Source organism: Sus scrofa, chromosome 14, assembly GCF_054392235.1.
Source record: "Sus scrofa isolate SSC_HxYL_T2T_F1_AM1 chromosome 14, Sscrofa_HxYL_maternal_Yorkshire_Landrace_v2.0, whole genome shotgun sequence".
In the NCBI taxonomy this organism is placed as follows: Eukaryota; Metazoa; Chordata; class Mammalia; order Artiodactyla; family Suidae; genus Sus; species Sus scrofa.
In genome coordinates, this window is record NC_139396.1 from 71,433,037 (window position 1) to 71,456,583 (window position 23,547).

At 47.7% G+C, this 23,547-nt stretch overlaps 1 protein-coding gene across 4 annotated transcripts in view; it reads left to right on the plus strand.

Moving 5' to 3' along the window:
* The window catches only part of MAPK1 (mitogen-activated protein kinase 1), an 82,150-nt gene extending 59,469 nt beyond the window's left edge, over positions 1–22,681 (plus strand). For 2 of the 4 annotated variants that reach the window (XM_084992747.1, XM_084992748.1), the window contains 6 exons: positions 7,329–7,445; positions 8,362–8,476; positions 8,663–8,794; positions 14,034–14,143; positions 15,819–15,944; positions 19,244–22,681. In XM_084992747.1, coding sequence (XP_084848873.1) covers positions 7,329–7,445; positions 8,362–8,476; positions 8,663–8,794; positions 14,034–14,143; positions 15,819–15,935 — 591 coding nt within the window. In that variant the 3' untranslated portion in view covers positions 15,936–15,944; positions 19,244–22,681. 4 annotated transcript variants of the gene reach the window in all.
* The last annotated feature ends 866 nt before the right edge of the window (positions 22,682–23,547 follow it).

Consider the following 23,547-nt stretch of genomic DNA (forward strand, 5'->3'; position numbering starts at 1 on the left):
ATAGTCTTTTCACCAAATGGTGCTGGGACAGCTGGATAACCACATGCAAAAAAATGGGGCTGGGCACCTCCTGGCCCTACAAAAATTAACTCAAAATGCCACAATCAGAGACCTAAACTGAAGGGCGAAAACTAGAATACACTTTAAAAAACATGGGAGTAAATTTTTACAATCTTGTATTAGGCCAAGTTCTTAGACATGACACCAAAACACAACATTGTTTTTTTTTTTTGTCTTTTGTCTTTTGTCTTTTGTTGTTGTTGTTGTTTTTTTGTCTTTTGTCTTTTTTGTTGTTGTTGCTATTTCTTGGCATATGGAGGTTCCTAGGCTAGGGGTTGAATCGGAGCTGTAGCCACCGGCCTCCGCCAGAGCCACAGCAACGCGGGATCCGAGCCTTGTCTGCAACCTACACCACAGCTCACGGCAACGCTGGATTGTTAACCCACTGAGCAAGGGTGGGGACCGAACCCGCAACCTCATGGTTCCTATTCGGATTCGTTAACCACTACGCCACAACGGGAACTCCACAACATTGTTTTTTTAAAAAGTGGATGTCAGGGAGTTCTCGTCGTGGCTCAGTGGTTAACGAATCTGACTAGGAACCATGAGGTTGCGGGTTTGATCCCTGGCCTTGTTCAGAGGGTTAAGGATCCGGCATTGCCGTGAGCTGTGGTGTAGGTTGTAGATGTGGCTTGGATCCCGCGTTGCTGTGGCTCTGGCGTAGGGCAGTGGCTACAGCTCTGATTCGACCCCTAGCCTGGGAATCTCCATATGCTGTGGGAGCGTCCCAAGAAATGGCAAAAAGACAAAAAAAAAAAAAAAGGTGGACGTCAGGAGTTCTCTTACGGTGCAGCAGGTTAAGGATCTGGTATTGTCACTGCAGCAGCTTGGGCCACTGCTGTGGCTGGGGTTCAGTCCCTGATCTAGGAACTTCCATATGCCACAGCCATGGCCAATAAGTAAAAATTTTAAAATGGATTTCATCAAGATTAGAAACTTGCGCTACAAACTAAACCATAAAGGAAGTGAAAAGATAACCCACAGAATAAGAGGAAATATTTATGTCATATATCTGATAAGAGACTTTATATCTAAAGTATATGAAAAACTCTTACAACTCAACAACTAAAAGATAAATAGCCCTATTTAAAAGCTAGCAAAGGATCTGAAAAGACCAAGGACCTGAAGAAGATATACAAATGACCAATAAGTACATGAAAAGATACTTGACAGCCTTAGTCAGTGGGGAAATGCAGATCATACCCACAGTGAGATTCCGTGTCATACACACTAGAATGATACAATCAAAATGACAATCAAAATGTCAGATGATAGATGTTGGCAAGAGTCCCACTCCTCGGTGTATACCTAAGTGGAATGAAAATAGGCATCCACATGCAGGCTAGTACACAGATACTTATAAGAACCCAAAGGTGGAAATAGTCCTGATGTCCAGTAGATGATGGGTAAATCAAATGTGGTGGGTCTGCACAGAGAAATGAAGCAATGATGCATGCTGATAACACAGATGAGTCTTGCAGATGTTACTGTGTGAGAGAAGCCGGTCATAAAACACTGCACAGTGTAGAACATTTGAGTCTAGAGTTAGAAGGTAGATTAATGGTTGCTGTGGAACCACTGGTGGGATTGGGAGGTGGGAGAGGCTGCTAATGGGCTCAAGGTGATAAAAATGTTCTAAAACTAGATAGTGGTGATTTATAGCCCTGTGATTAGAATGCCAAAAACGACTGAAGTGTACGCTTTAAATGGGTGAATTGTATGCTATGGAAATTATATCTCAATGAGGTGGTTTGAAAAGTATGTATTGGAGTTTCCACCATGGCTCAATGGGTTAAGACTCTAACTACAGTGGCTTGGGTCACTGTGGTGGCACAGGTTTGATCCCTAGCCTGGCCCAGTGGGTTAAAAGAACTGGTATTGCTGCAGCTATGGCCTGGATTCAGTCCTTGGCCTGGGAACTTCCACAGGTCATGAAATCTGAAAACTTCTATCAGCTCAGTAGCTTGATAAACAGTAGATTGTAGTACTGTCCACTGTAGCTGGGGTTCCAAAAGGAAAGGTGTACAAACACAAAGGAGAAGGGTGAGCTGGTTTTGGCCGGGCCATGAGGCATCAGAGAGAAGGTAGGGGGAGTTCCCATCATGGCTCGGGGGAAATGAATCTTTACGAGGATCCAGGGGGATGTAGGTTCGATCCCCGGCCTCACTCCTTGGGTTAAGAATCTGGCGTTGCCGTGAGCTATGGTGTAGCTCGTAGGCGCAGCTTGGATCCAGTGTTGCTGTGGCTGTGGAGTAGGCTGGCAGCTGTAGCTCTGATTTGACCCCTAGCCTGGGAACCTTCATATGCCTCGGGTGTGGCCCTAAAAGGACAAAAAAGAAAGAAGGTGGGGTCATGATGTCCCTCTCAATGTGTCAGACTTTCACTGGGTGAGTGGCTCAGTTGGACACAGAATTTTGTAGGGAGGAGAAGCGGCAGAAATAAGCAAGAGATGAGTGCACAAATATGGAGGCCCGCTCTGTGTGGCTGCAACTTCAGGTGGGTAGTGGGGAGTCACCGATGTATCAGTTGTGGAGAACCATCTGGAACTATCTGAAAGGCAGTGTAAGAGTTCCTGTTGTGGTACAGTGGGTTAATGATCTAGCTCGTCTCTGGGGCGTTTCCAGTTTGATCTCCTGCCCAGCACTGTGGGCTAAGGATTCAGCACTGCCGCAGATGTGGTTCAGATTTAATCCATGGCCTGGGAACTTCCATATACAGCAGGTGCAGCCCAAAAGAGAAAATAAATGAATGAATGAATGAGTCAATGGCAGTGGGTCCTGTCATCAGGGTCAGCTGATCCACTGTTCTTGGGCGGTAGACATCATGTGAGCAGTTGTGAAGATGGTGTCCTGCATCAGATACGGTTGGATTGGACCTTGTCACCTCTCAGGGGCCTTCTGCATGAGTCATGGGGCATAGCCAGGTCCCTTCCCTGGAGTCTGTGCAAGAGCAAGCCAGGCCAGCACAGGAGTGTCTCTTAGTGATTTTCTTGAAAAGTTACAGAGAATACTTTTCATGTCTCCTACTGCTTTTCCTTTTTCTTTATTTCTTGCCATGGCCATCCTGTTATGGGAGATTGGTTTTGTTTGCTTTTGGAGAGACATTCTTAATGAGTATTTTAAGTGTGTAATATATCTGGGGAAAGTTGACTCTTACTTTTACTTGAAAATGCTTGTCCTTAAGAAGAAAAACAGGACTAGACTACTTTGTTGTCTTCTCACTGTGGACTTGTCTTTACCTAGGGCCCTTTTGTTCACTCAGATGCACACCCACAATGATATATGTGTGTTGGCCATCTGCACAATCCAGGCATTGTTTTCAAAACCCAATTTAACACACACTCAGAAACACAATAGGATGTTTTAGATATTTGCAGCAGCACAGTTCACCCACGTTTAAAATGTCCATATGGGGTGTGCATCATCCACACAGGCATGAATATTCAGGAGAGAATCTCATGGTAGAGATGAGCGTGGTGTGTGGCCAAGTCATGGACTTGCTGTGGCGAGTGTGTCTTACAAGCAGGGCAGGTGCCCACATGAGAGCAGAGGGCATGCGCAGGGGAAGGGGAGCTCTGGAGTCACCCAACGGCCTCAGACCTTGAGGTCACCATCCTGCTGTGCCTAGAACCTTTGTAACCTGTGGCCTTACTGACTTTTTGTTATTGAGGTCCTTGGCAGTTGTGTCACTTCCTTTCTCCATTAGCCTCTGCGTTCCTGAGGCACTTCCTACTCCTGAGCCCTCAGGATATCCGCTCTTCTGAGCATCTTAGACCTTGAACCAATAAGGCCCACAGCAGTACACTTTCATTTTGGCTTCTAGAAACTGCTTTGTTATCTGAAGCCCTGAGACCCAGCAGACGCTGGCCTCTCAGGGCTCCTGGGACACTCTCCTTGTAGACTTCCTCTTTATTTCTCAGGACCCACAGAAAAACAAGGACTAGAGGCCCCATTTGGAGAGTCCGCTAGCATATTTTTAGTGAAACTGCTAGGTGAGTGTGGTCTTCAGTAGCTCTTGTCCTCACTGTTTGCAAGGCGGAGCCCACAGCAGTCCCATTAGGAGCCCCACTATGCTAGGATCACAGCGCATGTGGTTCTGGCTGTGCCTGGGAAGGAGCCCTGTGTCCTTGGGGTCTCTTTTGTCTTATCAGAATTTGAATTTACTTAACCCAGAAAGTAGCCAGGTAGGAGTGCTCTAGGTTGTTTTAATTTCTTGTACCATATCCTAGTTGTCTGCTATCCTTCGTATGAAATTGTAATGAATTTTATTGCTTTTTTATTTTGCCTTGGCAGGTTTTTTGTTAATTGCATATATTAGCTTTTGGTGCTACAGTGTTAAGAGAACTTAAAAAAAAAAAAAAAAAATCAGGAGTTCACACTGTGCCGCAGTGGGATCGACACAAGCTTTGATCCCCAGTCCAGCACAGTGGGATCTGGCATTGCTGCAGCTAGGGGTCAAATTGGAGCTGTAGCCACAGGCCTACACCAGAGCCACAGCAACGCGGGATCCGAGCCGCATCTGCAACCTACACCACAGCTCACGGCAACACCAGATCCTTAACCCACTGAGCAAGGGCAGGGACCGAACCCGCAACCTCATGGTTCCTAGTCGGATTCGTTAACCACTGCGCCACGACGGGAACTCCTCATGAGCTTTTCCATTCAAGACTGTGAATGGAGTTGTGAAATCTTTTAGAGGTCTAAATGCTGTATCTCCCTCTTTATTGTTTAAGTTGTAATCAATCATTTTTGAGACCCTGCTGGTTCTATGCCCTGTACTAGATGTGGAGGATACAAATAATCCCTCTTACACCAGCTCATGACTCTGATAATTGGTAACTAAAGGGTAAGGATCAAATACTTTTCTATCTTTATAGTAGGATCTGTGCATCAGGGTAAACAAATAGTCCCAGTTGATGCATGGTGCCTCTTCCTTAAAATAAATGCCAGCTAATAAATGCAGAGGGATAATAAAATTAGAAAAGTCCACACTTTGCAACCTCCATTGAAATCACTGAATTGTGTAGTGTAGCCCCTAGATCCTCTGCTCACTCTGCTCAGACCCCAGTCCCTGGGTAGGCTGCCGCCTCCTCCCCACCTTGGAGCCCTGTCCACCCACCAGTGCTACATTCCTCCCCAGCCATCTCAGCCCCCCGGGCCACAGGGCCCCACCTGATGGTTTCCAGACAGAAAGCACCTGCACGTTTAACCCTCTTTCTCTCCTTTTTTTTTTTTTTTTTTTTTTTTTTTTGTCTTTTTGTCTTTTTGCCATTTCTTGGGCCGCTCCCACGGCATATGGAGGTTCCCAGGCTAGGGGTCGAATCAGAGCTGTAGCTGCCAGCCTACACCAAAGCAACGCAGGATCCAAGCCTCATCTGCAACCTATACCACAGCTCACAGCAACGCCAGATCATTAACCCATTGAGCAAGGGCAGGGATCGAACCCACAACCTCATGGTTCCTAGTCGCATTCGTTAACCACTGCACCACAACGGGAACTCCTCTCTCCTTTTTTTAGAGCTGCACCCGCAGCATATGCAAGTGCCCAGGGTAGGGATTGAATTGGAGCTACAGCTATCAGCCACAGCCACATCAAGGCAGGATGCGAACCACGTCTGTGACCTACACCATAGCTCACGGCAACGCCAGATCCTTAAGCTACTGAGCGAGGCAAGGGATCCACAATAGGAACTCCTTTGCTCTCATTTTATAGAAGTAGCTGTATTGCAGCATTCAGCGTGTTGGACCAGTCTTCCCTAGTGAAGGAGTGCTACTAATTCTAGTTTATTTTTCCTTCTTCACCTTGCCTCTTAAAAACAGTGTGATTTTATTAACATTATTAAGTGTTAGTGTGAGATTTTAGCCCTGGTAGTGCTATACCCTGATTTTTATTTTTAAGATATTATCAGTAGTTCAGGAGTTCCTATTGTGGTGCAGTAGAAAAACAAATCTTGTCTCAGAACCATGAGGTTGCGGGTTTGATCCCTGGCCTCATTCAGTGGATTGAGGATCCAGCGTTGCCAGGAGCTGTGGTGTAGGTCACAGACGCGGCTCGGATCTGGCATTGCTGTGGTGTAGGCTAGCAGCTGTAGCTCCAATTAGACCCCTAGCCTGGGAACCTCCATATGCTGAGAGTGCGACCCTAGAAAGACAAAAGACCTAATGGAGTTCCGGTCGTGGCACAGTGGTTAACGAACCCGACCAGGAACCATGAGGTTGCAGGTTTGATCCCTGCCCTTGCTCAGTGGGTTAAGGATCTGGTGTTGCCGTGAGCTGTGGTGTAGGTTGCAGACGCGGCTCGGATCCTGCATTGCTGTGGCTCTGGTGTAGCCTGGAGACTACAGCTCCGATTGGACCCCTAGCCTGGGAACTTCCATATGCCGCTGGAAGTGGCCCTGGAAAAGGCAAAAAGACCAAAAAAAAAAAGATAAGACCCCCCCCCAAAAAAAGATATTATTTATCAATACTTCAGATATTGTGAAAAGTGGTCAGTACTAGAGTCTCTGCCAGTTAATCCACCTCAGTTGTGCTTCTTACAGACATTTGAAATAAGGTGTTTATTCACCTGGTGGTAAGAGCCCCCTATATATAGGACACTAGGAATAAAAAGTTAGTCAAGGAGTTCCCGTCTTGGCGCAGTGGTTAACGAATCCGACTAGGATCCATGAGGTTGCGGGTTCGATCCCTGGCCTTGCTCAATGGGTTGAGGATCATGGCATTGCCATGAGCTGTGGTGTAGGTTGCAGATGCGGCTCGGATCCCGCGTTGCTGTGACTCTGGCATAGGCCGGTGGCTACGGCTCCAGTTGGACCCCTGGCCTGGGAATCTCCATATGCCATAGGAGCGGCCCTACAAAAGGCAAAAAGACCAAAAAAAAAGTTGAATATTGTCTTAGAGGCAGAACAGTTTCTGCCCAGTGACATAAGCAAGATCACTGAGGAATAAGCAAATAATAATGGCAGATGCCTCTTAAAACACGTTCTGTTCAGGACCTTTCCAGCCGCTTCTTGTCTGATATGTGGCCACTGCCTTCCAGATTGTTGTGAGGATTATCTAAGCCCGAGTTTGTAGAGTAAATCAACTATAATAAAAAAAATTTTTTTTAAATAAAAAAGAATGAGTTTGTAGAATTCCAGCAAAGATTCCGCCACATGGTAATGGTAGCAATTACTTATCATCATTTATTGCTTTTGTCTTTTTGTGTTTTATGTTTTGATACTGAGTTGGTTAGAATCTCTTAATAGGTATCCTGCTTTTTTTCTCTTTTAGATCTGTGACTTTGGGTTGGCCCGTGTTGCAGATCCAGACCATGATCACACAGGGTTCCTGACGGAGTATGTCGCCACACGTTGGTACAGGGCTCCAGAAATTATGTTAAATTCCAAGGTAAGGACCAAGTTTCCATAAAAAGAAACCAGGAAGCAAAAGAACTGTGGACGTGAGTTACAGTCAGCCTTCCTCTCAGTAAGCCAGTTTCCACCTGGTCTGAGGCTTGGCCTCTCTGGCCAGGACCAAGGTGCTATCCCAGTTTCCTGTTCAGCACAGAACTTCTGGGCCCTGAGTTGTGGCCTTTCCACTGCAGCTGGGATAGTGCTGCTGTGTTACAGGATTGGAGGGTGCGCCTCTCCGATCACTGCATCCCACCCTTGGTCAGCTCTCCCCAAGTCTTGCCGGGGGCAACTTTCACTTTTGCGGTCATGTTCTCATAGCTGGGAGGGGTGGTGCTGCTATCGCTGGGCAGCCCTCAGGGAGGGACGCCCTGTAGATTCTTGTCCAGCCCAGAGAAAGAGGGGATCCCCCAGTGTGACTACGCATGGTGATCAGAAGTGTGAGTGCTGACCAGTGTCTCTGCACTGTTCACATCCACTGTCATCATAATAACCTCTGTGGCTTTTCTCCCTGTTTGGTTTATATGCTGCGTTGTTGCTTTAGTCTCCTTCAGTAGTTCCTCAGCTTTTCTTGACCTCGATGTTCTTGAAGGATGCGGGCTAGCTCTTTTTTAGCACATACCTCAGTTTTGTGTCGTGCATTTGGGCCATGAATAGTCTAGAGACCGTGTTTCTGTCCTGTCAAGGGGCACACCTGGTTTGTGTTAGTGTTGAGGAAGTTCACGTTAGTGTTTGGGAAGGTTGAACATCTTAAAACCAAATTATTATTTGTCTCTCCATGCGATCTTCATTGATTGCTGAATTACGAAGCCAAAGGAGAAGCTGACCCTCAGTGGCCCCTTGCCTATGTGCAGGAAGGTCCCGTGTCATGGAGAGCCACAGTCACACTCATCTTGTCTTTTTTCCCGCTGCAGGGCTACACCAAGTCCATCGACATCTGGTCTGTCGGCTGCATCTTGGCAGAGATGCTCTCCAACAGGCCCATCTTCCCGGGGAAGCATTATCTCGACCAGCTGAACCACATTCTGGGTAAGCTTTCTGAGCATGCTCAGCCTGTGATGGGCAGGAACTTTCTTATCTTCTTTGATGAGGGAAGAAAGCATTGGGAGGTGGTGAGAGGACTTTGGTACCAGGGTCCCTTCCGCCCCACTCCTGATGGGTGAGATTGCTTTACTTTGGCTTTGATGATTAACAGCTAATTATTTTATCTGATAGGTATTCTTGGATCCCCATCACAGGAAGACCTGAATTGTATAATAAATTTAAAAGCTAGAAACTATTTGCTTTCTCTTCCACACAAAAATAAGGTGCCATGGAACAGGCTGTTCCCAAATGCTGACTCCAAAGGTAAATAGGATTTCATTGATTATTTTTCTTAGGTTTAGCTTATATTTGTTTTCTTCAATAAAGCATGAGGTCACTCTGTAGTTATCGGATAATGCTTTTGGTGTTGGCTCTTCATTGCTTTCCCCCGTTTATTTAGGAGTGGTGGCTACAGGCTAAGGGGGTGTGCAGGGGAGTGTCTTGTTTTCTGCTTTCTAAAGTCAGGTTTATCGTAGAGTAATTTACATAGAGTAAAACTCACCCATTTTAGTTGTGCAGGTCTTTGGATTTTAACAGATGGGTACAGTCCTGTAACTTCCACCACAGATAAGATATGGAGTGTTTCCGTCATCCCCAGAAGTTGCTTCCTGCCCCTTTGTAATCAGCTCCCTTGCCAGGTCCCTAACCGTGTCTACTCTGATCTCTGTCCCAATAGCTTGGCCTTTTCCAGAATGTCATAGCAATTCAGTGATGTCATATGTAGCCTTTGATATCTGGACTCTTCCACTCAGTATCATGCATGTGAGATTTAAGTTTGTACTGGTGCCTGTCAGTCTCCTCAGCAAATGGTGCTGGAACATTTGTGTGCAATAAAATAAATAAATAAATAACATAGACCTAAATATAAGGACTACAACTATTCAGCTCTGAGAAGAGAATAGGATAGAGTCTTTGTGACCTTAAGTTAGGTGAAGATTTCTTAGATATGATACCAAGAACATGTTCCATTTAAAAAAACAGTGATACATTCGACTTTAGCAGCATAGGAATCAGGAGGAGGAGAGATCCTCAGAGAATCTGTGGGGTCTAAGTCATTTGAGTCTCTGGAGGGCAGTTTGGCAGTTGTGTCACATGTCTTTTATTCCAACAGTTCTGGGTATTGAACCTTTTTGGGTTTGCCAACCAAGTAAGGGAGAAGTGGCATTTTTGTTTTTCTTTAATTAAAAGTGAGGGTGAATATGAATATTTTTTCACGTGTTTGTTAGAAATTTTCTGACTGCTTAGTCCCTTGAACCAGTAGTATTGTAGATTTCTCTCCAAAATTACTCCAGTGAGGTGGAAGAAATGATTATTATTCAGCAGATGGTACTGGGCTAGTTGAATAGCTTTTTGGAAGAAAATCAGTTTAAATCATTACTCACACATCAAAGTGATTCCCAAGAGAATGCATAAAATACTTTTTAAAAAATCATAGTTTAAAAACTAACAATATTTGGAGTTCCCATCATGGCTCAGTGAAAACGAATCTGACTAGCATCCATGAGGATGCAGGTTCGATCTCTGGCCTCACTGAGTGGGTTAAGGATCCACCGTTGCCATGAGCTGTGGTGTAGGATGTGCCGAGAGAAGTGTGGGTCAGCAGGCAGGAAGGGGGATCCACGTGTGGGTAGAGAAGGGCTGAGAAGTCTCTCCCAGAGCTGCTGGGGGCCTCAGTGAGATGAAGAGTCTTGAGTTCTTGGCAGAGTGCTCCTTAGGCCTCTGAGGTCCCAAATTCTTCCAGGGGGTCGTGAGCTTAAAACCACTTTCTTAACAGCACTTGAATGTTTTTTACTCTTTCTCTCTGCCCACCTGCCTTGGAGCAGAGGGAGACTGCCAGCACCTGAGCTTTTGAGAGTCTGGCTCTGAGATCAGAAAGCTGGAGAAGCACTGCAGCGGTGGCTTAGTCCGCAAGGCGGCCATTCTCTCTGGCCCTGCTCAGAACTTCTAGTTGAGGATGGAGTTGACAGGTGGCATCCCTGACTTGGGATGGGATTGTTGCTGGGTAGGTGAGGTGGGCACTGCTAGTCAGGTGCCCCCCCCCCCGACCTAGGTTAGAGGGAGAATGTGGCATTCTGGGGGCTGTCAGGGAGTCAGGAGTGCTGTTGGTCGTCATCCAGGCCTTGAAGAGACTTCAGTCTTTGAGGGGAAATAAAATCTGCATCCAGGGAAGCATATGCACAAGCAGCATGATTCATGCCGTCTGAGCCGTGCCAGTGGGTGGCAGAGCCGTGTGGGAGGCAGGAGGCCAGGCACTCTGACTGTAAGATCAGCACTGCCAGCTGCCTCCCATTTCTCTCTCCTTCCCCTTCTGTAGGTATGCAGTGCAGAAATAGCACTTGCACTCAGAAGAGGCTAGAGATTCAGTGATTTTTCAAATAGCCAAAAAAAAAAAGCTCTCCCTTTGAAGTTGCTTGGAGGTTTAAGGCCTGGGGTTTAACTCAAAGAAACTAAAGGGTCTGCTTTGGAGATGGTTGCCTCAGCAGAGCATCCAACTGCCTTGGAGGGCTTCCCCCATGCACTCTCAGCAGACTCAGGGCATAGGAATAATGTTGCTGGGATCTGTGGCTAGCCCTCTGGTGTCCTGACTCAGACCAAAGTATCTAATCTTATTTAAGTACATCCTGGGGCAGTGTCCTTGAGCTCTGGGGGAGGGGTTTGGGAGCAGGAAATGAGGCAGGTTTTAGTACCTGTGACAGCAGGTGTGTGGTGTGGTCTCAGGTCTACCAGGTGTTCTGTGGGACTCAGATTTGAGCCAGAGGTGCCCAACTCTTTGACCGTCATGGTGCAGTGTCCTGACACGTGGAGAGGCTCCTTGGAAGCCTACCCTCTTTGAGGCCCCAAGACCTCATGTCCTGCTGCAGGATGACACCTTCTGTTGCCCACAGTGTGCCTCAGTCTGTATCCAGATTCCTAAGAGCCACCTCTTCTCTGAAAAGTTCACTAGCCTGTGAGGCAGATGTCATTGTTCTCTGATTTCCTAAGGAATGCTTGTGAGTATGTGTTGCAAAGATTATAGATAGAGGAGTTCCCTGGTGGCCTATAGTGGTTAAGGATCTGGTGTTGTCGCTGCTGTGTTCCCTTGGCCTGGGAACTTTAGCATGCTTCAGGCATGGCCCCCCAAAAAGATGATAGGTAGAGGCAAAAATTAATTTGAAAATGTACTGTTTGTAGACAGATTCATTATGTATACTTAAAAAAATTTTTTTTAAAAATCCTACTAGAGTACCCTTGTGGTGCAGCAGGTTAAGGATCCAGCATTGTCACTCCAGTGGCTTAGATGCTGCTGTGGCTCAGGTTTGAGCTCTGGCTCAGGAATTTCCACATGCTGTGGGGTGCAGCCAAAGAAAACCTACTTTTTGTCTACACTTTCCCTTTACACACACACTTTTTTTTTTTTTTTTTTTTTTCTGTCTTGGTCACCCCTCGGCATATAGAGTTCCTGCGACAGGTATTAGATCTAAGCCCCAGTTGTAACCTACACTGCAGTGGTAGCAGTGCCGGATCCTTTAAACCATTATGCCAGGCTGGGGATTGAACCTGTGTCCAGGAACTACAGAGACACCACTGATCCCGTTGTACCACAGCAGGAACTCCCTATACTTCACTTTCTAGACATGAGAAAAGTCTTTTGTTACATGGAATTTCTCATTTGGCCAACATTGGGTTTACCACATTGATTTATATCTACTCTTGAAGATGGATGGGCGTGGGACCCAGAGCTGAGCCCGCCTGTGCACCCTGCCAGAAACCTCAGGCTGCAGGGTGCCTCGGCCACACCTCTCTCCAGGTTGACATCCTGGCACATGAGCAGTCACCTCAGAAAGTTTACTGTCTGCTGCTCCCAAGGGGTGAATACGTTTGTCAGTGAGTAAATGACTACAGTGGTTTTCCATTACCATTCTCCTCTTACAGCTTAGTAGCTGAAGCTGCTGATTTGTAGATGGATGGGGTTGATAACCTTGTAAGAAGTTATCACTGTAAGGAACACGGCTTCATTATGTAAATGCCAGGGTTTTTTTAGCGTCCATACATTCTCCTTAATATTACCTGTGGAGTTCTCTGATACTCTAGTGGTTAGGTCTTGGCCCTCTCACTAGGGTTCAATCCCTGGTCTGGGAAATGTGACCCCACATCAAGACACTACATGCCGTAGCCAAAAAAAATTTTAAATTACCTAGTAGTTTTTATATTTGTTTCTGGGAGCCCTGGAATTCTCAGCAGTGTTCCAGCGCTGTGAGCACCACTGGTCTGAGCATCATTAGATAAGGAGAGGCATTTCTGAAAAAAAAAAAAAAAAAACCCTTTTTTACTGCTACCAGAACAGTAATGTGTATTCTTTCTCTTTGAAGCCTTCTCTTGACACTACATACAAGAAGTGTTTTGTCACATTGTCCTTCACCCTTGTCCCAGCCACTGTCAGCCACACCTTTGGGCTGTGCTCACAGCCTGAGGTGGTGCCAGGATACTCCTTCAGAGGCCCGCAGGGCAGGCCATGGAGTAGCCACCCTTCCATCTCCTTCCTGCTCATCCCCCACTTGAGAAAAAGTCGTGTTCCAGACTGACTGCCAGCCAGGTCGAGAGAGTACTTTTGGTTTTGGGCCTTGGAAAAAGATGCCGAGTAGGCCAGGGGTGCCTGTGCTTTCCACATGCCTCAGCCAGGACTGGAAGGAGGTGGCTGAAACCATGGGAGGATGGGAGCCTTTGCAGAAGGACTTTGGAGTTTGACTTAAGAGCAGTACACGTGTGGAGTTCCTGTCATGGCTCATCGGTTAACGAACCCAACTAGCATCCATGAGGATGCAGGTTCGATCCCTGGCCTCACTCAGTGGGTTAAGGATCTGGTGTTGCCGTGAGCTGTGGTTTAGGTCTCAGACTTAGCTCAGATCCAGCATTGCTGTGGCTGTGGCATAGGCCGGAAGCTACACTCCGATTCAACCCCTAGCTTGAGAACATCCATATGCTAAGGCTGCAGCCCTAAAAAAAGGAAAAAGAAGAAGGTGGAGTTCCTGTCATGGTGCAATGGTTAACAAATCCAACTAGGAACCATGTGGGTTAACGATCCGGCGTTGCTGAGAGCTGTGGTGTAGGTCACAGACGTAGCTAGGATCCTGCATTGCTGTGGCTCTGGCGTAGGCCAGCTCCGATTAGACCCCTAGCCTGGGAATCTCCATATGCCGTGGGATCGGCCCTAGAAAAGGCAAAAAGACAAAAAAAAGAAGAAGAAAAGAAAGAGCAGCACTTGTGTGAAACCTCTGCAAAGCAGAACAGTTTTTAGGCCTCTTTGCCAAGCACATCCCCTTCCTGAGCCTGGGTCTGCTGCTGTCAGAGGGTTGGATCAGGAAGCTCGCAGGTGGGGTGGGCTCCCGTGTGCTGGCTGTTCTCCCAAGGCCATGCTTGTGTTGCTCAGCTGTCCTGTGGTCGGTTATCCTGAACAGGAAGTGGGAAGTGTATCAGTGACTTTTTCCTTTGGCTTTTCACCACCACAAAACTTGTCTCTTTGTAGCTCTGGATTTACTGGACAAAATGTTGACATTCAACCCTCACAAGAGGATTGAAGTAGAGCAGGCTCTTGCCCACCCATACCTGGAGCAGTATTATGACCCAAGTGATGAGGTAAGTGCCCGCGCCACAGACTTTCCTCCAGGCCCCGACACTGGGCCAGGGGAATGGCAGGGATCTGAGGACATTGTCATGGTCTGTGAAAGGAAGAGACTCGGGGCTGCAGTGCCCACCTGCAGGTTGTGGGGGGACAGGTCAGCTGGGACAGTTCCACTTGGTGGCTTGGTGTCTCCTGTGCCTCTCTGCAGACACAGGAGCCTATGAGCAGTTACGGGCCCAGAAGTGCATGAGCGAGTCTCCGGCGCCCTCCAGGTGTCCATAGGAAGGTGCTGCATGTCAGTCATGTCCTCTATTTGACAAGTCCCAGTCCTTGGCTCTGTGCCTCCTCTAGGAGCTCACTCTTAACTTTATCCTCTGGAGGGTGACCAAGGGAAATGCAATAGAAAGCAGGAGTTCGGATCTTTCTAGTTGAGGCTAAAATGTGTAGACTATAAGCCTTCACACTCCTGTTTTTTAAAAAAGGAAAAGCATCCTGCTGTGTAGCACAGGGGAACTTTATCTAGTCACTTGTGATGGAGCGTGATGGAGGATAATGTGAGAAAAAGAATGTATGTTTATGGATGACTGGGTTACTTTGCGGAGCAGCAGAAATTGACAAAACATCGTAAGTCAACTATAATAAAAAAAATTTTAAATAGAAGCAAGTGGAATGTGTTAAAGGGGAAAATGGAAGAGGAGAGGAAAACTATAAAAGTGAAAAGCAAGTAAATGAAAAAGAGAAAGAGGAAATCAGAAAGAGAAAGCATTTATTAGTCAGCCTCCCCTTCCATAGCCTCCCCCAGAAATGGTCCTTCAGGACAGTAGGCTGCTTGTTTTTCTCTTTCCCCCTTCCAAGAAGCCAAAGCCTGGAGGAGAGCATGGGGTATATGTTTCCTGCCCTTAAGACCTGGTGTGAGGGAGTTCTCACTATGGTGCAGTGGATTAGGATGTTGTCACTGCTGTGACTGGGATAAGGCCTGGTGTGAGGATTACATGGGTAAGATCTAGGGGGACCTCATTACTGCTAAGCACCCCCAGACTAACAGCTATTACCTTTATCAGGAGCTTTGTATCATTGTGTTCTTTTAGGGGTGTCTACAAATCAGAATAGAAAATTAATTGACTAATTTCATTTTTTAATCATTGGGCGTGTATGGAGCTTCTTTGACATAAATGATTTAAGTATGTACTTAATTAGTTTTCTGAAATATGAAAACTTGCAGAAAAATACAAAGAGGATCACTTTGTAGTCTTAGGGTTCATTCTGTTTAGGACAAATATGGGCATTTTGTCATAGTTTTTATCTTCCTTGCAGCTTCATTTTTAATGGCTCCCTATTTCTTCATGTAAGGTTACTGTCCTGTACTTAATAAAATGCATTTATTGAGTACCACGGGTTTTGACCTTATAAACACACCAGCAGCAGCAGGAGCCCTCTCACAGCAGCAGATTCCTGTGATTTCACTACGCAGTGCCCTAAAACATCTGAACAGTATTGGGGAAACATTCTGTGGCCTCAGCTGCTTCCTGTCATTCATTCAATGCTCATGGGGAGGGAGTATGCTATGCAGTGCAATGGTGCCAGTCTTATCATAAGATTCTAGGACCTTAGCTGTGGTCGTTTTCTGGAGCAGTGAGTGACTGCCGCAACCACAACAGCTTTGTCTAAATGCTTTGTTTTCTTTTCAAGCCCATCGCTGAAGCACCATTCAAGTTTGACATGGAATTGGATGACTTGCCCAAGGAAAAGCTCAAAGAGCTCATTTTTGAAGAGACCGCTCGATTCCAGCCAGGATACAGATCTTAAATTTGTCAGGTATCTGGAGCCTTAACCAATAATAAATTCTAGCAAAAGAGATAGGATAAATTAAATGTCATTAGTAAGAAAGAAGGGTTTCCACAGGCCTATGTGAGCTTCATGAGCTTAGAAGTGGTAGACAGTTCAGTGGTGTTGGTTTTTTTAAAAAGTGTTCCAAAAAAGGAAATGCAGATTTTGATTTTAGAGAATACTTGGAAGCAAGAGAGAATGGGGCTTGTGTTAGAACTCTGTAAGAATGAGCACTGAGGAGTTCCTGTTGTGGCTCAGTGGTTAACGAATCCAACTAGGAACCATGAGGTTGCGGGTTCGATCCCTGGCCTTGCTCAGTGGGTTAACAGTCTGGCGTTGCCGTGAGCTGTGGTGTAGTTTGCAGATACAGCTTGGGTCCCGAGTTGCTGTAGCTCTGGTGTAGGCTGGTGGCTACAGCTCCGATTCGACCCCTAGCCTGGGAAACTCCATATGCCATGGGAGCGGCCCAAGAAATAGCAAAAAAAAAAGAATGAGCACTGAAAGAGAACTATGACCAGGGCTCTACTGGGGAAATGCTTTGGACAGTCAGGCCTGGGGCGAGCCACCAAGCAGTGGTGTCTATACAGACAGGTGACCAAGGGGGCACTGCACTTGTGTTGGAACTTGCCAGTGGAGGGGCGGAGGTTGTTTATGAAAGGTGAATTCTGCAGTGGTGAGCACTAGAGGTTTTTGGCTGGGTCTTTATTCCATTCTCTCCTGCCTGTTCCTTTTTATTTTCATATATTGGCGTCAGATCGAGGGTTGGCCCTGGTTGCCTGTGGGAGCAGCATCCAGGCTTAAGATCAGAAGCTGCTCAGGGTATTTCTGATGGAGGGGGTGCAGTCAGCTAGGAGGCTTAGAGGGCTGGAGAACACAGCGGGGCTTGGGCTACCTGCACATGTGACTGCAGGCAGCCGTGGCTGGCATCCCAAATGAGCAGGTAGGGAGGGTACAGGGGCCCAGCCATAACCAAGGGTGTTAGAAATGGCCGTTGCTGTGTGGGGTCAGGAGCCCAACTTCCACTGGCGCAGGGACCTCAGGGCCTGAAGTCACTGCCACCCTCCAGTGCCCCTGAAACCCAGGGGTGCCCCTCTTGCCACATGTCACTAGAGACAGAAGGAAGGAAACAGGGCCTTTCCTCTCAATGCCTGCCACAGGCAGTCTCACCAGGCAGCCACCAAGGACACCTAGCAGAGTGTGAGGGATGGGCAGGAAGGGGCCAGGAGCAGACATGGCTGGCTCACCTCCCAGAGCCACGGGGCTGGGGCCTATGGGGACAGCCAGTGGAGCTTCAGCAGGAACCTGACATCAGAACTGAATGGGACAGAGGGGCTGGAGAGGAGCTTCCAGCCAGGGGGCTCGGCTTAGGGCTGGTGGGGAGAAGTGTGACTCGGGGGGGCTGGGGAGAGCAGAGTTAAGAAGACCCTAGTTCCCTAAGCCAGCAGTAGGGGTGGTAGGGTGACCCTCAGGCCCTTGTGGCTGATTTTTTTTTCAGCATGTTTTCAGTAATAGGTCTTATGGAAAGTGGCAAGTTTCACTGGACACCCACACCCCACCACCTAGCCCTATGTTAAACACTTTACTATACCTGCTCTGCCTTCTCCCACATCTGCCCTCAATCCAGCTAGTATTGTGAATGTAGAGGAAGGTGGGGCTAGGAGCCTTATTAAACTCTGGGTCAGACTCTTTTATAGACATTTCCTTCTCAAGTCAGCGTGTGCCCCAGGTCAACACTGAGGAAACACGTCATCTGCTTAAGCACTTTGCTCAAGATTTTACAGCGGTGGCAAAACTAGGCAGAGAATCCAGGCCCCTTAGAACTCAGAATTCCTTTTTCTTAAAGTTTCTGTGCAACTGCCTTGAGCTCAGTTTGTTCATGGGAAGGTGGAGGGATTGTGGTTGTGGGTTCACAACCTACAGTGAGGACAGCTCTATGCAATGGGGAGTCTGCAGGTGGAGATGCTGTGACACAGCAGCTGAGGAGGGGGATGGGCCACTGCCTGAGAACATGCATACACAGTCATGGGGGCTTTGACAGAGGCCACCCCAGATGTCCCCTGCTTGCTGATGTCCTTAGCGGAGGCCCTGGGTGGTCATAAAGGATCAAAATATGTTCATTGTATTTTGTTTAAGGGAGTCTGTTTTAGAAATGTTTCCACTGAAAAGATAAGGAGTAAGTGGTCAGCACTTTGTGACAAGCCTCATCCTTACATACCATCCCCTTAATTCCTTCCTCAAGGGGTCGGGCAAGCCTGGAGTGTGCCTGCCTGCCTTCCTCGCCCACACATAGGTGGGCTTTCTCTGGTGGACTGTCTACTAGAGGCACTAACCTCCTGTTTCCCTTTGGTTTCATTGAATTTTCTGCCAGTCACTAGATTTGGCTGCAGTTCAAGACAGCAGACACCTGGGTGGAGGTCATATCCCATCTCCCCACCCCACAGTGGGGCCTCTGTGAGCATCCTTTCTGCCCTGATGCTGTGGCAGATGCCCAATCCCCTGAAAGTGCCTGTGAGGTCAGTGACACCTGCCAGAGGCCACTGCACACCAGGCAGCGTTTCCAAGGGAGGGTCTTCGTCGTTCGCATACCAATGTACTTGGTTGCCCTCCCGCTGTCTCCACGAGGCTGCCTCAGGGGAACCAAGAACGTGGTCTGAGTGCCATGCTTCCACTTCTCCCCGGGGCAGTCCACCCTGATAGACCTGGTGGGAGGTGCTTCTCAGAAGCCTGGTCCATCCGTATGGCCCCAGAGGTCCATGCCCACATCTGAGGACTGCTGGGCTGTAAACAAGTGGAGGGAGTTTGACTTGGAGTCTGATTTCCTTAAGTAAAATAGAGGCATTGGGAGGAGAAGCAGGGCCCACCACCTGCCCTTTCAGAGTCCAGGCCTGCCAACTGCACGCTCCTCTGCCTATGGATGATGCTGGCCTCCCTGGTTATCTAGAGAAGGGGACTTAGAGGAGCTTCCAAGTGTGTTTACAAAGATTCTCAGACTGGTTCCGACTGTGGGTTGGTGAAAGGCATCCTGGGACTCTGTCAACGGCCCAGCTATGAGCCAGTGTGTCTACCCCAAGTGTCGTGGAAACATTCTCTGGGAAACCCTGGGAAGTGGAGGCAAGCCCACCCACCACTGCCAACTGCGCTGTTTCTCTTGCCGCGTGGTTCAGGGGAAGTGGGCTTCTCTGCAGGACGAGTCTTCCTATTCTTTTTCACTTTCCTATTTTCCTGCTGCCGCTGCTGCTATTTTAATGTGGGTCATCCGAGCTCATGGTTTGTCTGTTTCCCAATAGGACACGGGCTCCAAGGACGGGACGTGCTCAGACGTCGGTGTTCTTCCTCCCAGCTCCTGACCCCGGTCCTGTCTCCAGCCCATCTCGGCTTGTCCACCTTGACTCCTTTGAGCCGTTCAGAGGGGCGGTTTCTGATAGTTGTGGCTTTTATGCTTTCAAAGAATTCCTTCAGTCCAGAGAACTGTCCCTGGCAGCCCTGTGTGTGTCACCCCTGGTGGCCTGTGGCAGTATGTACTTCAGTGCACCTACTGCTTACCATTGCTTCAGTCACTAATCGCTTTCTGGTTTGAAAGATGCAGTGGTTCCTCCATCCCACCGCTCTGCTGACCCTGTTCCTCGGGCACTTTAGGGCAGCAGTGACCCCTCTTTGCACTTCTCCTCCCGCCCTGGCCAGGCCCCGGCTGGGCAACCTGCAGCTCGAGCTCTGTCTCAGGGCCCTGAGGGCGCTCATCCGCATCCTTCTCAATCACGTTAATCACTAGCGTGTGTAAGGTATGTGCTCTTGCCCAGCTTTTAGAAAATTCAGTCATTTTTCTAAATAAAAGCAAGAAGTACTGCATCCAGCATTTCCACTTGTACCATTTATAGAGGCATGACACTTGCCAAAATATGTGCAGTCCTGGGTGTTTGCAAAGCTTATGCAAAAAAGATTCAAAGTGGCAGCTCCTCTCAGGATTTCATGAGAGGTGATGGGGTCACGTGGGCTGCCCAGGGTCATGGGCAGTGCTCCACATTGGGGCATGTCCACCCTGGAGCTGCTCACGCATACCTGGTTCACCATGACCACACTCAATGCCTGAGGGCTTAGCGGAGAGGAACACTGCGTCTTTAAATGAGAAAGTGTACACTTCCTTCCTTCCTACAGCATGTCCGCATCTCAAGGTCCTTTCAGCCTCCGAGCCCTTATGAGCTCGTGCCGTGAAGCGCTGTTCTGTCAGGTGCTCTAATGTCTGATGCTGCAGGGCTGAGGCCGGCAGGAGACGCTAGCGCTAGGTCGTGTGTGGAGCCCTCGCCCATCCCTTCCCTATCTCTAACTGCCGCTCCTGCCACTGCACCCTGTGGCCTTGACTCGGTGTTCTGTCCCAGTGCGGTGCCTCCTCTGACCCCCACTGCTCTGGTGAGAAACCTGCCTTGTTGAGTAACCACTGTACCCTCGCATGACTGTTACAGCTTTCTGTGCGGAGATGACTGTCCAAGTGCCACATCCCATGATTGAGTTGTGTTCCACGGAAAATGCTATCCAGCAGACCACTTAGGAAAAATAATCCTATTTTTAGCTTTTCATTTCTCAGCTGTCCTTTTTTTCTTGTTTGATTTTTGACAGCAGTGGAGAATGGGTTATATAAAGACTGCCTGCTAATATGAACAGACATGCACTTGTAATTCATGAAAATAAATGTACATCTTCTATCTTCATTTCATGTTAAGATTCAGTGTTGATTTCCTCTGGATCAGCGTGTCCGAATGGACAGTCAGAAAGACTAATGGGCCTCACCTTCCCACTCAGGCACTGCCCGACCACTTTGGTTTACATAAGATGACTTAGAAGGCATTTCTGGGGGGTTCTCTTTTCCTTCTGCACAGCAGAGACTCAGTTCTGACATGTTCCTTTATTCAGCCACAGGTCTCCAGTGTTGTGTCAGACTCTGATGAAGCAGCCCAATCATCTCAGGTTGGGTTCTCTGGTTCATTCTAAAGAGGGCCAGTCTGTATTCCAGGCAACTGCCAGAGGGCTGTGCACACCCCTAGCCCAGCATGCTGATGTGCACACACCCGGGGGCTGACTGGCCCTCAGAAATCAGAACCACACCTCCATGCGCAGAGCTGCTCTCTGAAGGTCCACACGGCATTGAAAAGTTAGAGACTGACTGATCTTTGATATGTTCTAAAAGGAGCATTGACAGTTTTATTTCTCTTGCTTCTTTGTACTTTTTAAGTGGAATTTTAGGGTCACTATGAGGTGCAGTCCTCTAACCAGAAAGTCTTGGCTGTGGTTCCTAAAACCTGGGGCCTGTGGGCTCCCCCATGGAGTCAGGCCAGCAGGAAACCACCGACTCTTCTAGAGTTCCTGCAGCCCTCAGTTGTGTGCTTTTACTAACCATGCCCAGTGTGGCTTAACAGGTCAGTGGATTGTCTTAACCAAGGTACCTATGAAAAATCCTGGCTCTTGTGTGTGGTGGACTCATCATTTGGACCTTCTTGCATCACTAAACATGTACATATTAGATCATCTAAAGTCATACTGTGATACCAGATGTCCCCATTATTAGTATGTGCAGATAAGCTCTCAGACTGATGCTCTTTGGTGTCTAAAATGCAACCAGCAAGTTCCTGTCAAAACATTCCAATCCTTTCACTTGTGTGAAGCAAAACTCCTGACCAACCAGGGGCTGATCCTGAGAGCTCAGGATGGCCGTGCAGACACAAGCCTTCCAACCTGGTGGCTAGGTCATTGCGTGTGTGCGGTGCATGACGCCACGTGTGCACACAGCTCCGGCTGCTGCAGGGATAGCCACAGGCAAGGGCAAGGGGGGCGCTCAAGGCTGGGTGGGGGTCTCAGAGTCAGGTGCGCTGCCCACATGCAGACCATTCAGAGGAGACTATTGACCTTAATTTGCTTTTATGTCAATACGGTTTTTAAATTGGTAACTTTTATATAGTACGGTTAACAGTATGTTCATCCACATATACTGCACATGTGCTTTGGGTCCTTCCATAATACTTTTATATTTGTAAATCAATGTTTTGGAGCAATCCCAAGTTTAAGGGAAATATTTTTGTAAATGTAGTGGTTTTGGAAATTCGAACAGTCCTTTTGCTTATGCATTTTAAAGCATCTATGCTTTAAAATTGTCATGCTGACGTCTGAAATATACTCTAGTGCGGACGAGAGGCAGGTACCAGCAGAGTGAATGCATGGTCTCCCCGCTGCAGCCCCAGTGCAGCCTAGGGGTCAAAAGCAACAGGGAGTCCACAGGAGTGCTCTAGGCTCACACCAGGGTTACCTGAAGCTCATTGCCTTTTTCATGCTGTTTATCCATGTAGAGCACTCAAGAAAGTTCTGAAACTGCTTCGTATCTGCTTTGTACTGTTGGTGCCTTCCTGGTATTGTATGTACCCCCAAATTCTGCATAGACTATTTAGTGTAATGGTAAGTGTAAAACAAATGTTAAAGGAAGATTTTATTAAGAATCTGAATGTTTATTCATTATATTGTTACAATTTAACATTTATTTGTGGTTTTGTGATTTGGTTAATCTGTATAAAAATTGTAAGTAGAAAGGTTTATATTTCATCTTAATTCTTTTGATGTTGTAAACGTACTTTCTGAAGAATGGATTATTTGAATGTTTATGGCACCTGACTTGTTAAAAAAAAAAAAACCTACGAAAAAAATTAGAATCATTAAATTGTGTCCGTGTTAACAAAATAACAAAATACTGTGCGTTGTATAGTTTACCTGGAATTTCATTTGTGAAAATATGAAAATCATCTAGTGCTGCTGGTGGTACTAACAGGTGCTTTAAAGTCTCTGGAGTCCTGGTGTCCATCAGGTTCTCCAGAGTGTTCTTTAGCCCTCTGGCCATGGGGGGGAAGAAGGCAGTGCCCACAAGCGTCTCTTCTCGTCTTCCTGGACTTCGGCAAACCCGCTGTCAGGCGGGTGGCACCTGCAGCTGCTCTTCAGACCAAGACATCACAGGCATTAGGGGCGTCAGACATTGCTTCTTGTCAGTGTTGGGCACCATGCAGTGGCTGCTTTATAAGAAGTCCTGGCCAAGTCTGGTGGAGGGACAGGAGAGCAGGGGTGCATGCTGCTCCACGCAGTGGAGCAGAGCCCCTTGGAGTCGACGGTGAGCCTCCCTGAATGCTGCACTTGCCTGAGTTCTCTTGAGAGGCAGCAGCCTTTCCACTGTCCCAAGAGGGAGCCCCACACCTCCTTCAGGGCAACAGCTGATCCCTGCACTGAGATTCTGACAGGTGTGTGTTGTGCTTGCTGTCGTCCCCTTCCTTTAGGGATGGTTAGATCATCCTTGTGTCCCATGAAGGAGTCTGACAGCACCCCCCCCCGATTACTTGACTTCAGTCATGGTGTGGACAGCATCTTAGCCTAGAAGCAGAGCATCCAGAGCTGACCCAGTGACCGCATCAGGTGGAGGGCAGGGCCCACATGTGAGTCTGAGTGAAGGAGACATCCGGAGGGACCATAGGGCGAGAGCAGGGGAGGGCATCCATCAGACCTGGGACATGGGGGCTCTGAGACCAGCGCCAAGGACAACTGAAGATAGAGGTCATCTTCTAGACAG